Consider the following 15,611-nt stretch of genomic DNA (forward strand, 5'->3'; position numbering starts at 1 on the left):
GGAGCAAGCCTCCTGTTCTCTCTGTTGCCTTTGCCATCATCTGCGGCAGGTGGAGGATGTTCACCTGCGGCATGTGAGGAGATGAGTAAAAAAAAAGGTGTCTTAAGAAAAACTGCAAAGAAAGAACACTTTGGTGGATGTTTAGTCAACGCTGATGCATCATCTGTGGGGCTCCTCTGAGAAACAGCACAATGTTTAATGATGTCAGTCATTTCCTGTGGAGCTCTGGGCTGAAGCAGATTAAGAACAACTTGGCATAGGGGGAACAAGGTGCACTTTAGTGCTCGGTTTCTTTTCTATCATGAAGTATTGCTTGGGCCAAATACTCTGTCTTAATGCATTTGAATCCCATGCGTCATGTTAGTGCAGATGCATTCATTTTGATAATACATGCATCTGTCAATACGTGTTCATGCACTTAATCAGCTTATTACAGTGTCTTAGGAGGGCCCACGGAATACATATAAAAGAATAAGGTCTTTTTTTGTTCTTCCCTTTTCTTCTACTTCTCTTCCATCAATGTCTTCTTCTCTTGATCTATATGTTAGCACCTTATTAATTATTCAAGTTTTAATTCTATTCAATGGAGGTCTAAGAATGCTGAATCAATAACCGCCTTGATTTAAGCTTGCCAGCTACAAATAAAAAAGTTTTTATAATAGTCAGCCTTGAATTCATTCTGTCCAAATTCAACAGGCATGTATTTTTCAATACAAATATAATCTTAAACATCTGCTTTTTTGTGTTTGTGTACTTTTGTTGCTGTCAAAAAGTAGCTGTTATTGAGACGCTGCAGTCGACATAGGTATATCATACAAACTTAAGCTTTAGAGATTTCTTAATCGGCTAATGAGTCCTGATCATCCCAATATCTCGAGGCTAGACTTTCCTTCAGAAGGCTAATTAAATGCTACAGCCCATTAACTGCTAGTTCCTACCTGTTATCTTTTCCTCAGACATGACTGAAATGGACTCTTCCCATGCTATGAGGTTAATCATGATGTCATAATTGATCAAAACCATCGCAAAGTGGAGTTTAAGACTTGCAAAGCTGAAAAAGTTACAGGAAATGAAAAAAGAGATTAAAAATTTAGGTTTTTGCTGTGGCATGCTCAGGTCTCTAGATTACTCTCTTAATTCAGCTTTTTTTGTTTCTGACTGAAAACAGTGTGTTAAAAAAAATAGATAAGAAAAATTGAACACTGGTTTGGGTTAAAATGTTTAAGGAATTTAATGAAACCCTCCTACCATCTTTATGGATTGTTATATATATGGAATGGTGGGGATAACATCATAAAGGCATTAAAGGTGAAACGTAAACCACTTAAAATACATATATTGTTCTAGTAAATAAAAAAATAGTCAGATTTGAATTAACTCTTATTTTTGATTTAGTGTGATTTTTACATGTACACAAATCGATTAGACATAGAGGAACCTGTACCTAAAGATAATACAGTCAAAACAATAAGCTTATCCTAAATTATGATGTCGTTATTAAGGGAAAAAGGACAATTGAAAATACTTAACAATGATCAATCACATGATTTTATTTAGTTTCACCAAACACAAGCAGACCAGATTACTGCCTGAACTCTGCTGTTAATAAATCATACAAATCATGAAGTGTGTCTAAAGGGACTGCAGTTGCAAATTAGCTTATGCTATAAACTGCTACTCTGCCAGGGGGCAGGGGCAGTCCAACCACTCTATAGCAGGAGGTCAAAATAAAACCCAAGACAACATATAAATCCCTGTTGGCTTCTCTTTCTCCAAGGTCAGACCGGGCAAGAATGGCTTCCACTGGAATTTTAAAATGCAAAAGTAGACCCCTCTTATATTTTCTGTTATCTGACCAACTAATACTGGAAATATAGAAAAGTATGAATACATTGCTTATGGTTCAATGTATGCAGGATACTGAAAAAAGTTCAGCCCTTGGAATATGACTGTATAGTTAAGCCCAGGTTACTCAGCAGAACAATAATAAAGGTCAAAGGAGCTCCACCTCTGAATTCATATAAAAGACTTTTTTAGTTTACTAGTCAAAGTCTTTACTTAAATGCAACTAAGGTTATAAGGGACAATTAAAAAATGTGTCTGGTAGCGGAAATACATATGTTTCCCTTTAATTAATGACATTTTTTGAGAAATACTTTTTTTCCAAGTGCTTTTTTAAATATTTATAATATTTGTTAAATATAAACATCTAAGCATGACATAAAAAAAAAGATGATCAGTCAGGACCCAAATATTTCTTTACAAAACAGATATGTGTAATTGACAATAGAAATAGGCTTAGTGAGAATGTAAGCTCCATATCTGGATCTTGTAACTGAGAACTACACAACTGTATACTAGGAAAAACAAATTAAACCCCCCTTTATATGCACTACAACCTGCTGAAAACATTAATCAGCTTCTGTTCTCCATGTTAAAGTCATTTTAATGTATGACTTGGCTTTAAGTGCAACATGCTTATATTTTCAGTTTAAATAAATGAAAGAAAGAGGTTGGGCAAGTGACCCATGTGAGGAGGCATTTGTCTTTGACTTGCCATCCTTGTTTTAAGTTGCCATCTGGAGATCTTTGCTGCTTTTCACCCTCCTTCTCTCTTCACCCTTTTCCTGCCTGGTAACCATTGACATCAAAAAAGCCCCTAGAGTCAAAAAATGGGGGGAAATAGTTGAAAGAATATTTGAGTTTAACTTAGCTTTTTAAACCCTTTTTATTTCACTCATTCTGGGTTGAAGTTTTTTTGAAGGTCACACTACGTGGGTTTGAAACACACTTAAAGTTTCTATCATTCAAAATGTATTGTGCTCCTGACAGGTGCTTAGAAGAGGTGCCTTTGTAGAGGCTGGCTCTCCAATTTCTTTATTCACTCTTCTCATTTCTCCTTTTTCTCACTCATTCAGATTGTCTGGCGTTCTGTTCAGTGGGGGGTGATGAAGGGTGATAATGCAGGTTGTGGGGAGATATCAAATTCTCTCTTCTCACTATTTGCTCCTGGTTCCTTCTCTGTTGCTACTGTTTTAAACGTTCTACTTTATCCTTCCCTTTAACCTTCTTTTCCTGTTGATCCTACAGTATTTCTTTGTCTTACTGTCTTTGGTCCTTTTCTTTTTTTTCATTTATCTTCATTCTTCCAATTTAATAGCCAATGCTCAAATGATGAACACATTTTTGTATTTGCTTTGTTCTTTCTCAGACCCCGGCGCAGTGGTTGAGACTCACAGCGCAGTCCCTTATGCAGTGATAGGAGGCGTTCTGGCCCTGCTGGTTTTCACTGTCATCTGTGTCCTCATTGTCACCATCTGGTGTTCTGTCCGGCAGAAAGGTAAAGCATAAATACTCAAAGCAAATTTGAAAAGATGTGATTTTTTTAACCAGGTTTCTTTTGTCACTGCCGGGCCTCTTTAGAGTTTCAGTGTCTGGTAATGTCTCTCTGCAAAGGTCATTGGATGCTAGATACGTTTAGATTCATTTAAACTTAGGTGTGAAATTGTCAGCAGAAACCAGGATAGATTTGATGCTCCTCTCTGGCAAAGTGCTGTCCATAATAAACTATCTTGGCCTAAGCCGCCAAAGAGAAAGGGTGGGGTTGGAAAGGCAGGCGTTGCCAGAATGTTTTATGACTGTTAGTGTATGAAGAATCAAAAGAAGCCTCCCTCTGTTTCCTATCATTTTAAGTGCCCCTCTCTGGAAGTGTTACATTTTGCTCTGCAGCCACCAATAAATTGTTTAGGATAAGTGGGGCTGGCTTCAACCAGGATAACTCACCCAATGGTTAGACAAGCTGTCCGTCAACATTCACTGTGACTTGACTGCCAATCAGCATAGAGACAGGACTGTTTTAACCACTCAGCGTTGAGACAAAGGCTATTAGGCCTTTGTCATTAGTCCTTTGTGACTGTCACCATGCCAATCACACTCACACATAAGGCGAAAGAGAGCGTCAGTCACTAACTGAAAGGACACTTCAACCAGAGACGCCTTCAGCTGGTAATCCTCCTGTGTTTCACAAGCTTCTTTAAAAAAACAGGTCCTCAATCAACTCGCAAAAACAAGTCCCATAACTTGCATGGAACGGCTGGATTGAGACCAGACGCTGAGGTACAGTAATGTAGGATGATTTTGGCCAATTGTCCAGAACAGGATTTCAGGCCTCCTTAAACATTAACACCTCTTCAGCTTTTCTCAAATATTTTCTAAGGAACTAAGATCAGAGCTTTGTGATAGCCTCTCTAAAACATCTTTGTCGCCCTTAAACAACTGTAAGTAATTTTTCGTATTTTTATGGTCATGGGAGACTCATTTACAACCAAGCTCTGACTTCCCAGGAAATATCCTGAGGTTGTGCCTCAATATTTTGTTCATTTGTAAGGGCATTCGCAAACCGTAACCAGACTTTTTGTTACTTTTGGAGTAAGGAGTTCTTCCTCTCCAAGTAGCTTTTCAACCCAATAAGACTTGTTCACTGTGGATAATGACAGCCTTTTACCAGCTTTAGCCAACTTCTTCTAGAGGTCAGTTACTCTTGTTCAAGAGTTGATATACTTTTATTCCACCAGAGCCATCCTTAACAATATAGGTATAATGCATTAAGCAGATAAACTGCATATTTATAGATCTGGTTTGTAGCCAGATATAAACCAGATTTTGAAGGTCTGCTATTCTCTTCCTTATATTTTTCATCATTTCTTGAGATTTTACTATGATGCTACAGAAGGAAGAAGGGTGTTAACGTTTTCAAAAAAAGAAGAAAAAAAAAACACTGTGGTACCTACATCACCTCGAATCTATTACAAAAAAAAAAAAATCAGAATTCAACTAAGGAAATGACATTATCCTGGCTTTTTTAAATTGTTCGAAGGCATAGAAATCATAGCAACTGTTTAGTTTAAAAAAAGTAATTAAAATATTTTAACTACTTCAGCAATGGTGAACCAAAGAAGCCGTGTAGGGGATCCCAGCAGGGTCAAAATAAACATCATGCTCTAAAAGTGTCCGACTTCTTTCTTTTCAAAAGTGCTCATAAAAACATGAGAGGTTTATAACACTTCATAAGTTTTTTTCTCTTTTCTAGCATAGCTCCTACTGCTGAAACATCCCTTGGCTGATGTCCAGTTGAGAGGTTTTGTATTTGGAAAAATAAATAATTTCTTTAAAAATCAACAATATTAACTCTTGAATAAAATTTAATGATTATTGGAGCTTTCAACTAATAGAATCCAGAGTTAACTGAAAAGTAAACACACTAATCCCTAATGTTGAGTCAACAAAGAAAGAGATTATGTATCTAAGAATTAAAGTTGCCTTAAAGTTAAAGACTTGCCTTAAAGGAGAATTCCGGTTTTTAACACTTTTAGCCCATTTTCTGTAGTGTCCAGGATGAAATAGAATGATCGACACCAACATTTTGACAATTGATCCTGTCTCTGCTTTTTGGCTCATGCAGAATCCCCCCCTGGCTGCTTCAGAATGGCTTCCATAGTGCATGTCCGATAATGTCCTTAAAACAACCTTAAACGTTCTTTTTTTAAAATATGCTACTCACCGGGTCGTCAGCGCTGTTCAATGACGTTCCAAAAAAAGTTTCGTGAAGAAAAACCGTTCCTGTAGTGTTTTATTTAGCATTTTGTAAATCCCATTGAGTTCTGTTGGAATAGTCAATATCCCTCCGCCACCGGAAACGGAAATGGGGCCTGTTTACGCTTAGTTGTAGTCTTTTCGCAAGGCCCAAGTGTTTTTGCTTCACTCTGTGTACTCCGACGTCGAGGTGCTAACATCTCTGTTAAACACTTTAAAAAACTCTGAAAATGGAATACGAAAGGTGGATTCTTGAGGAGGACATATTCATATACATTCCCAAAGTATAGAGACATTGTCGCCAACTAGTGGTCTGGAGTGTGCAACGCTTCAGATTCGAACGGGAAGCGGAAGTTTATAAGCGGTTGTGATGTATCGGAAAAAATAGTTCTGGGATTTACAAAATGCTAAATAAAACAAGACAGGAACGGTTTTTCTTCACAAAACTTTTTTTGGAACGTCATTGAACAGCGCTGACGACCCGGTGAGTAGCATATTTTAAAAAAAAGAACGTTTAAGGTTGTTTTAAGGACATTATCGGACATGCACAATGGAAGCCATTCTGAAGCAGCCAGGGGGGGATTCTGCATGAGCCAAAAAGCAGAGACAGGACCAATTGTCAAAATTTTGGTGTCGATCATTCGATTTCATCCTGGACACTACAGAAAATGGGCTAAAAGTTAAAAGCTAAAAAACCGGAATTCTCCTTTAAAGACTCTGCCTTAAATTGCGGGATCTCTCTCTGGAAATGAGTTATAAGCCTCTAAAGGTAATTTTAAATGGTAAACAAAAGCAAAACACAAAAAATTATTCATTTATACATTTTTAACTATGCCCTACCAGAAGAATGCAGTTAATTACTGCAGTCTGGATCTGGTTGTTTTGTCTCAGTGAACCTGACTTTGTGTCATGATGGTGTGGTTGTTACTTTCCATTCTATCAGCTATGTTGACACAGGATTGCTCAAAAAAAATTTAAAGATGGTGATTGGGATGATTTCAAATTTGGTTGGATTGATTTGATTTGATGAGCTTTGTTTCAAAGATCTGTCCTTAGTCATAAGAAGGGCCAAGCTTCGAGGGACCCCAGATCTGATCACCAATCAAAGACTGATTTTTAAAGAGCATTTCCACATCAGATGGCACAGCCAATAAGACAAACATTTTTGTAGATAAACAGTATAAACTGTTTGTAGATCGCCAGAGATAAACAGGGCCTATGCATTGTTATTTCAATGTTTCTATGCCATTTTTTATATTACAATGTGAGATTTCTTTTGTCTCAAAAGCATCTTAGCTCCCTTAACTGCTTGAATGGCTGTTATTAAAGTTTGATTTTCCTTTTGTTTCGAACGAGACATGCTGGCACTGGCTTTCGTCATCATTGCCTTATGTTTGAGTTTATATACAGGTTTGTTTTGTGGTGTACAGTTAAACTCAGGAACATTCCAAATTCCATATAGGTAATCTCATAAAAATCTCTGGGAATCAAGTTTCCGTCTTTGTCCCTTTTTTTTTTACTGTGTTCATTATATGTGCTGCAGTTCTGGCTAAAGAAGCAGAGCATCTTAACACTTTGAACAGTTTATGTAGTTCTCCCATAACAGGGTTTTTAAAGTTTCCTTAGGGAAATTAAAAAAAAAAATTTCTTGGTATTTTTTCTTAGGTATTTGCAACTTGCTGCTCTGTCCCTAAAAGAAAAATGCATATTTAAGAAGGTTTGGCTTAAAATAAGACCTTAAATCCCCAAACTATGGTTTTTACTCCAGTGTTTGAATGTTTTGAAGCAATTTAATCCATATGGATTCAAGTGAATGAGTTCAGTCCAGGCTTATACAGGCCTTTTATAATACCCAGTTTGGAAAATGTTTTTATATATCTGAACATTTACCTTATTAACTTTTTTTTTTTAGACAGGAGATGCAACCACAGCAGAAAATACCTGTTTAGCAAAAATCGATGTTAAAATACAAACAAGGCCTAAACCTGGATTTAACATGTTGTGGAAGAGAAAACCCCCCAGTAATTATGGTTGTTAAAATACATTTTAGTGGTTTTTGTGTGATGCTATTTCTTCTTCTCTAACATTACGTCCACCCTTTTCTACCAATTTCTCTTTTCTTGCTCTGCCTTTTATTCTCTGTTGCTATTTTTCTCTCTTTTTTTTCTGTTACCTTCACCTCCTTTGACTCCATGCATCCATCCGCCACCTCTAATTTTCTGCCCTGTAGGCTCATACCGTACGCGAGAGCCTATCCTTGCCTGGTATTGACCTAACAATCAGTCAACTAATTAAATAATCAGTTGTAGGTATGGAACACAGTAATATAAGTGCTGATTGGTGTGTAATGCTGCATAGCGCTGCAATGATCATGACGCTTTTCCACCTAACCGCTCCCCTAAAATCTCCTTCTCTCTTTCTATGTTCTCTGGCTTTCTTTCTGGCACCTTCCATCCAGGTTCCTATCTCACCCATGAGGCCAGCGGTTTGGACGAACACGGCGAGGTGCAGGAGGCCTTCCTCAATGGGAACGATGCCAGCCAGGGCAAGAAGGAGTACCTACTGTAGCCCAAATTTTTGTTAATCCCTTCTCTTCTGACCTCATACCCCTACCCTTCCCTCCCTCTGCCTCCAACCTTATATACAGTATATATATAAATATATATACACGCACACATACATACTCACCCACACACACACACACACACACACACCCTCCGATACAATTCGCCATAACAGGCAGCCTTATGAAAGCGACTGTACTGCACATAGCCAATCCATCACACTCCATTCCACTCCATCTCCTCCATATACACTTGTATAACCCACTAGACAGGCCGAGAGATGGGGAGCCTCTCGGCCCCACCAGACATCAACGACTGTGCCATATACAGTACTGTAAGTCCCGGAACGCTGGAGCGAGCGAGAAAGCGGCGACAGAGTGAAGTGAATGTAGGCAAAAGCGAAATGATCCTGTAATTATTTAGATCGAGAAGGACGAGGGCCACACAATGAAAAGTGGCCCCTCTCTGCCTCGCCTGTGCAGCCTCCAAAGTGGAAGGGGAATTAGAGGCAGATGACTGCTGTAATTCACCGCCTGGAGAATAGAAGAATCTATTTTACGAAGCTCAATCTCTAACTGAAGGAGACTGCAGGAGAGCTGGACAGTGAGGGAGGGGGAGGAGGTGGGAGAGAGGAGACTTGAGTAGAAACTACTTTGAGCTTGATGGTAAATTACAAAGATCTTTCGAAATCACAGTCGCATCTCATTGACGGAGCACAGTTTGTTGTAATTCCCTACCAAAGCCACAGGAAGTATCCAGACTTTAGCAATAAGCTGAATGTCTTTTCAGAATGTTTTGCTTTTTGCTCTAATAGGAGTTCCAGATAGATGTAAAAATACTCAGCCTGTTACCCCCCTACCTTTTAGTACACGAATGAAATAAAAAAACGTGGTTCTTTCTATCTGGTCTTTACATTCTCTCCTTTACCCTGTTACCATTCTTTCTCTCTCTTACACTCCTCTCAGTGTTTCCCCCCCTTCTATAGTTCCCATGTTGTTGGCCCAGTAATAATGAAAGGATTAGCGTTAGGCTGCGTTCCCAAGAACGAAGAAAGGAATATGACTTGCAGAGGAATTAAAGAGAAGCTTAATTGTTTTAGAATGCCATTAAGAGGATAAAAAAAGGTTTAAAAAGTCCCAATAAGAATAACAGGAGAGCTAGCAAAAAGGAGCGAACGAGAGAACAAAACGGGCGTCTGCAGCTACATGAACACATTCATACATACAGTACACACGTCTACAGAACAAGTATACATATCTCTGAATTCTTTGTATAAAAAAAACAGTGACATGAGTTAAATTAAACTTTTAAGAATTAAGAAAACTGTTTACTATTGAAAACGCATTAAGAAGCAACTATACTAACACAGAATATTAGCCTTTAGAGGCGCAACGCCGAACAAACTACTGTCCAGTGATCTTTAAAGAAAATATAAAAAGGAAAAAAAAAAGTTGTCTTTATGAAAAAAGAGGTCTTATTGATTTTTTTTTAAATATTGTTATTATTTGAACAATTCTGATTGTTGTTACTGTTGTTATTATTATTGCCGTTGTTATTATTATAATTGTAAATGTTAAAGAAATGTACACTTTTCATGGTTTGTTTTTGGTTTTACTTTAGAAAAAAATAAACTTGCTGTCATTTTTCACTCTTTTTCCTCTTCCTCTCTCCCAGTATTTCTCTCTCTTTGTCTCCTGTGCCTAGTTGTCTCTTCTCCTGTCTTTCACACTTGTTTATTTTAGAGTCCATGTGTCACTGTTGATATATATAGCTAACTATTTCTTTATAGGGGAAAGAAACAAAGCACGACAAAATAAAAAAATAATTTAAAAGTCACTGTATCAGACTGATTCTTTTGTCTGTACGATCAGCAGGTGTGTGTGTTTTTGTTTTTTTTGTGCATAAATTAGACATACTATACTAGACATACTATTCTTGTTCTTTTCATATAAAACTACAATAAAGTTTTATAAAATTTTATTTGATATACTAAAACAAAGCCAAACTCAGTTGTAATGACACATATTTTTTAACCTATATGTACAGTATAAAGTACCTTTGTTTGGAAATATCTGGACTGACATCCCTAAATAAGATCAGTCCAAACATTTCAGGCGGAACCTAACTATCTATCTCAGTATAAAGCCAGCTGTATTGTGAACACTGCAGATGTTAATATTAAAAAGCAACCAGCACCATAAACAGGAGAGCACATCAGATAATGTAGGTCAAAGAGAAAGCAGAGTAGCTGACATTAAAAAAGTCCCAGGCTTAAGTCAATGGAAACTGAAGGAGCTGCACAGAGCAACAGCTCAGGTGAGAGAAATGTCTGGAAAAACTATTACCTGTAAAAATTGTATTTTTTTCCCCCACTTTTTGGAAAACTTGCAAGAAAAAAAAAGTTTTCAGTTTATCATAAGGCAAGAAGAATTAATCAGAATTGTAGAGAAGATTAGTCTGATTAGAGGAGACCAAAATGAAACCTGTCTACATACATGAAAGGAAACTAAAAACTAAAACTGCATATTACCCTAATATACCATCCTTATGGTGGGCTGGGAAACGGTTCAGTGTGAACAATAAGTTTAGTGCTGAGCTCCACCTTTCATCCAGACAATCACTCTAAACACATCAACAGAGCAACAATGTAATGACTTATTTCATTGGATATTCATGTGCCAGATTGTGCTAGTCCAAGTCTGGACTGTAATCCCTCTATGTTATAGAGACTCTATTCATATCTCACTCTGTGGTGTTTTTATGGAAAAAAGGTGGCAGCAAAAGCTGGTTTTATAAGGTGTTAATGAGTAAAAACAAATACGCAAAACATTTGTCAGATTTGTCTTTGTAAAAAAAAAAATGTATTTTTTTCGCATATCAATAGTATGCATTGCTTTGGGTCAGTGAACTTAGCAACTCAACACAACATTTTAACCTTTGTCCTTAATGGAAGAAAATATTTAGAATGATCAGATCAAAATTGAGTTTTAGAAACATTGGTAAAAAAAAGATTAATATGAAGGTTGATGATCTTGGCAGCTCATTCTAAATAAACATAAGAGGAATCTCCTGTCAGGTTAATGAATCACAACAACGGATAACAGGGAAGAAAGAGGGACAGGTGGGTTGAGTCAGATGCACATAGAAAAATATGACTCTGCCATTAACTTCCACACAATCAATAGCCGATTCTGTCAAAGAGCACTCAACATGTCCATCTGTGTGCAAGTCTAGATTTGAAAGCAGCTGGAGGTCACAAGGGGATGGATCGATGTTCCTCTCCTATTGATGCCAAAGCTCCATAGCCGCCTGTCATAAAGACAGATTGTCAAACGGCAATCAAAGTAATGGACTCGCCAGGCGCGACCGGCATAAGTTGACACTCTCAACTGCAAACAATTCAGCCGGTTCGAGACGTATCTTCAGTTTATGATGACGCAAAGGTGGGTCCGGTAGCACCCGCAATCAGACCTGCAGTAGTCGATGAGTAATAAAACTGAGAATATTGTTCCTCTGAATGTCTTTCATACAGAAGTCTATGCCCTTCAGATAAATGTTTATTTTTTTTCCAGATCACTTAGCTTTTTGTTTTTCATTCATTTCTGTGCTAGTCATAAAAAAAGGAACATATTTGTTTTTTATGACAATTCTTTGTTTTCTATTTAGCCTATAATGAAATTTGCAATCAAGATAAAACCTGTCTTACTTGGAGGTACATGTTTATTGGCATTTCTGGTAAGGTTGTGTAAAAAACCTTAATAGAAATGTGTCTTTTATTGCACTTACAAAATCTCAGAAACTTTTTATAAATAAAATGTGCCAGGCAAAGGATTTATTGTTTTGATAAGAATGTTTAGAAAATATTGATTTGTAACTCATGATGTTGTTTTCCTGAGGTATAAACCTGATCTGACTTAGCTATCATTCAAAACTGTTAACAAAAGAAAATGATGTGTTGTTTAAAAGTCTGGAAAAGTGATACAAAAATTATTTCTCACCTCAATTTGCTCCCATCGACGATCATACCAATAAATAAAAACAGTGACAAAGGAGGTAGGGTAAAGTCTGAGGTTTATTTTATCATCACACAGTTTGGAGGATAAAAATTTAATTTTTAATCTGATCCCTGTGTTTCAAAATATACTTTATTGCATTGTCAGATAAGCACGCCTGGGGACAATCATGAATACATTAGACAAGCAGAGGGATGTTTACAGTAATAAACTTAATAAAAGATGAAAAATGAATAAACCAATGAGATCAGAACATCTACTGGTGCTTTGAGCTTCACATTTTTCTCAAAAGTTCACTTTTAATTAGCTTTTGCGATACTAGTTGGGTTTCCTGAAGGTGTTTCAAAGTTTTTACTTTGGCTTTAGCTGCTGTTTTCTGTCCATTGCTGAGCTATTATATGGGTTTATTTTGTTTGTTGATTCCCTTCCCTATAAATCATTCAGACATAAAAAAGCTCTTAATGACAATGAGAAGATGACTGCGATGCAGGTGGAAGCCCCCATCGTGTCCTGGATTGTTGATTACCTGACGGGCAGACCACAGTATGTACGCCTACAGAACTGTGTGTCTGACAGGGTGGTCAGCAACACTGGGGCGCCTCAGGGGACTGTCCTCTCCCCCTTCCTCTTCACCCTTTTCACCTCGGACTTCAGCTATTGCTCTGAGTCCTGCCACCTTCAGAAGTTTTCTGATGACTCAGCAATTGTTGGCTGCATTGAAAAGGGTGAGGAGAGTGAATACAGGACCGTGGTGGGCAACTTTGTCACTTGGAGTGAGCTGAACCACCTGCAGCTCAATGTGACAAAGACTAAGGAGCTCATAGTGGATCTGAGGAGGACAAAAACACCTGTGACCCCTGTTTCCATCCAGGGGGTTCCTGTTGACACTGTGGAGGAGTATAAGTACCTGGGAGTGTACTTTAACAATAAGTTGGACTGGACTAGAAACACCGAGGCGGTCTACAAAAAGGGCCAAAGCCGACTATTCTTCCTGAGGAGGCAGAAGTCCTTTAACATCTGTGGGACCATGCTGAGGATGTTTTATGAGTCTGTTGTTGCTAGCACGCTCTTCTTTGCTGTCACATGCTGGGGCAGTGGGCTGAGGGTCGCTGAAAACAACAGACTGAACAAACTGATCAAGAGGGCCGGTGATGTTGTGGGGGAGCAACTGGACACCCTGACCACCGTGGCAGAGAGGAGGATGCTGTCCAGGTTTCAGTCTATCTTAGACAATGACTCACATCCTCTCCTTGACACATTGGTCCAGCAGATGAGCTCCTTCAGCAGAAGACTCCTCCTACCCAGATGCTCCACAGAGCGCCACAGGAAATGATTCCTACCTGTGGTCATCAACCTATATAACGCCTCCCTCAAGTGATTCAGCCACCCCCCCCCCCCCCCCCCCCCCCGTCCGTAATTGACATTTATGCACTATTTTTGCACGCCACATATCACTTTACTTGGATTTATTCACTTTAATTGGACTTTTCACTTTATTTGGATTTAGTTTTTACATATACATAGATATACATACAGATATATGTACAGAAGAGCTATATGTGTATATATATTTTATCTCTTTTTATTCTTATTTTTTATCTTATTATATTGTATAGTTGGATGTGTGTATATATCATGTAAAACTGTAACTAGAGCGTGTAACAAAAGTAATTTCCCTCTGGGATTATTAAAGTATTTCTGATTCTGATTCTGAAACTCAGAGATATGAACCAACTTTCTGTCAACATCTAAAGGAGAATGTAATTAGTTAAAAATGAAGCCTTTAGACACCTTGTTGCAAAACCACAACTCGAAAAAGTGGGGGAAGTTTCAATTTTGGAACAAGCTGTCCAAGGGAACGGTGTTGGAGGCCTTGCTGCCTTCCAAGGCGCTGCCCCTCTTTGCGTTTTTTAAGGGAATCTGTGATCTCATTGTTGAGCACAATCAATGTCCGCCGTCCGGTTTAGCTTCTAAACAAAAAATTGTGCAAAAAAAAAAAAAAGTCTTTCTGATTCCCTGAATTTATAAATATTCTTGATTGACAGCCAGAAATCTATAAATAACCAACAGTACTTCTTTTTGAATCCAGCTTTACAGATTAATAACCTGAAACTGGCTTAGCCCTGAGAATTTTGCCGTTACGACTCCTTTTATTACATCATATTTCACTTATTTGTTGCAGTAAATAGCAAACCTAACTGAATCTTGGGCTTATTTATGTCCTTTTCTGTACAATAAAACTGTTTTATATATTTTATAAGGCAACCTGAGCACAGCTTCTGTTATTGTGCTTTGGTGGCTCTGGTGACACTGACATTCTGCATAGCACAGACCGGTGTGTACACAGTTATAATGCTGTAAGCATGATGCATTGATTGAGGTGACTCGTGTATCTTGATGTTGCATAATCAGGAAGCAGAAAGCTTTCAGGCAAGCAGAGCAATCGGATAGAGAGCTGCACCACGGAGGAGAGAGCACTCTGATTCCTCTCTCTGTCTTTACCAAATTGCTCTATCGATGATGTGTTTTGCTGAAGGCTTTTTGTAGTGACTAAAAACACATCATAACTTTAATATGCTACAGTATATAGTATTAGTAAAGTGTAGAGCAAGAATGAGAGAAAATGATGTCATTGTGGTAACAAGATGTTTGCCATACAGTGCCTTGCAGAAGTATTCTATCTTCCATCTTCTCTTCATCTTCAAGCACATGTTGAACAGCCCTCCTTTAAGAGAGCATCTCCTATCTGTGTGTGCTCTTCTTGTGTGCATACAAAGTTTCTACAATATCACCTTTGACACTGCCTGTCTAGTGATCTTGGTTTGTGAGGAGAGTGTCTGCCAAATGCATAATGATATTTAAACCTTATAAATAATACAAATAACAAACCAAAAGTTGTGGAAATGATTTGAATTTGGCTTAATTAATTCAAATTCCCCTAAATAAAATGTTAAAATATTAAATGAAATGGTAAAATAAATGTTATTCAGGGCTCAAGGATATTGTGGAGAATTTAAACCAGATAAGTAGCCCAACCTTATGTGAGAAATCTGAAAAAAGCTCTAAAGTGGCACAAATTAAGTGGCACTCTGATGACTATTCAAGAATACACTCCACAAATCTGGCCTTCAAGGATTAGTAATAAAGAAATTGTTGTCAAGGAAGCTATATGAAGTCCACTTTGAACACAAAAGTTTGTAGAGTAAGGGGCTCTGCTCTGATAGGACCAAGTAGTGTGCATATAGGGCTATTTGTGGCAAAAACAATCTAACTGAGCACATTTATGAAAATGTGAACCTAGCATGGGATGGGAAAGTGTTTTTTTTTTTGCTATTTGTTTGTTGGTCAGACAGTAAAGCTAGTTGGAGTCAATGGAGCTGAATATGGGGCACTGCAGTAAGCAAATAATATTAAAGGCAGCAAGAAACTTCAGATCGAGAAT

The 15,611-nt window shown here is 37.9% G+C and overlaps 1 protein-coding gene across 4 annotated transcripts in view; it reads left to right on the forward strand.

The window, feature by feature from the left end:
* Window positions 1-9,992, forward strand: part of cadm4 (cell adhesion molecule 4) — a 278,976-nt gene extending 268,984 nt beyond the window's left edge. For 3 of the 4 annotated variants that reach the window (XM_038307097.1, XM_038307101.1, XM_038307099.1), the window contains 2 exons: window positions 3,212-3,340; window positions 8,051-9,992. In XM_038307097.1, the coding sequence (XP_038163025.1) occupies window positions 3,212-3,340; window positions 8,051-8,160 (239 nt within the window). In that variant the 3' untranslated portion in view covers window positions 8,161-9,992. Of the gene's footprint in view, window positions 1-3,211; window positions 3,341-7,822; window positions 7,902-8,050 lie in introns of all 4 variants that reach the window. The other variant, XM_038307100.1, reaches the window with a different exon arrangement.
* Window positions 9,993-15,611: the final 5,619 nt, after the last annotated feature.

Source organism: Cyprinodon tularosa, unplaced genomic scaffold, assembly GCF_016077235.1.
Source record: "Cyprinodon tularosa strain WSP-4 unplaced genomic scaffold, ASM1607723v1 ctg60, whole genome shotgun sequence".
Taxonomy (NCBI): domain Eukaryota; kingdom Metazoa; phylum Chordata; class Actinopteri; order Cyprinodontiformes; family Cyprinodontidae; genus Cyprinodon; species Cyprinodon tularosa.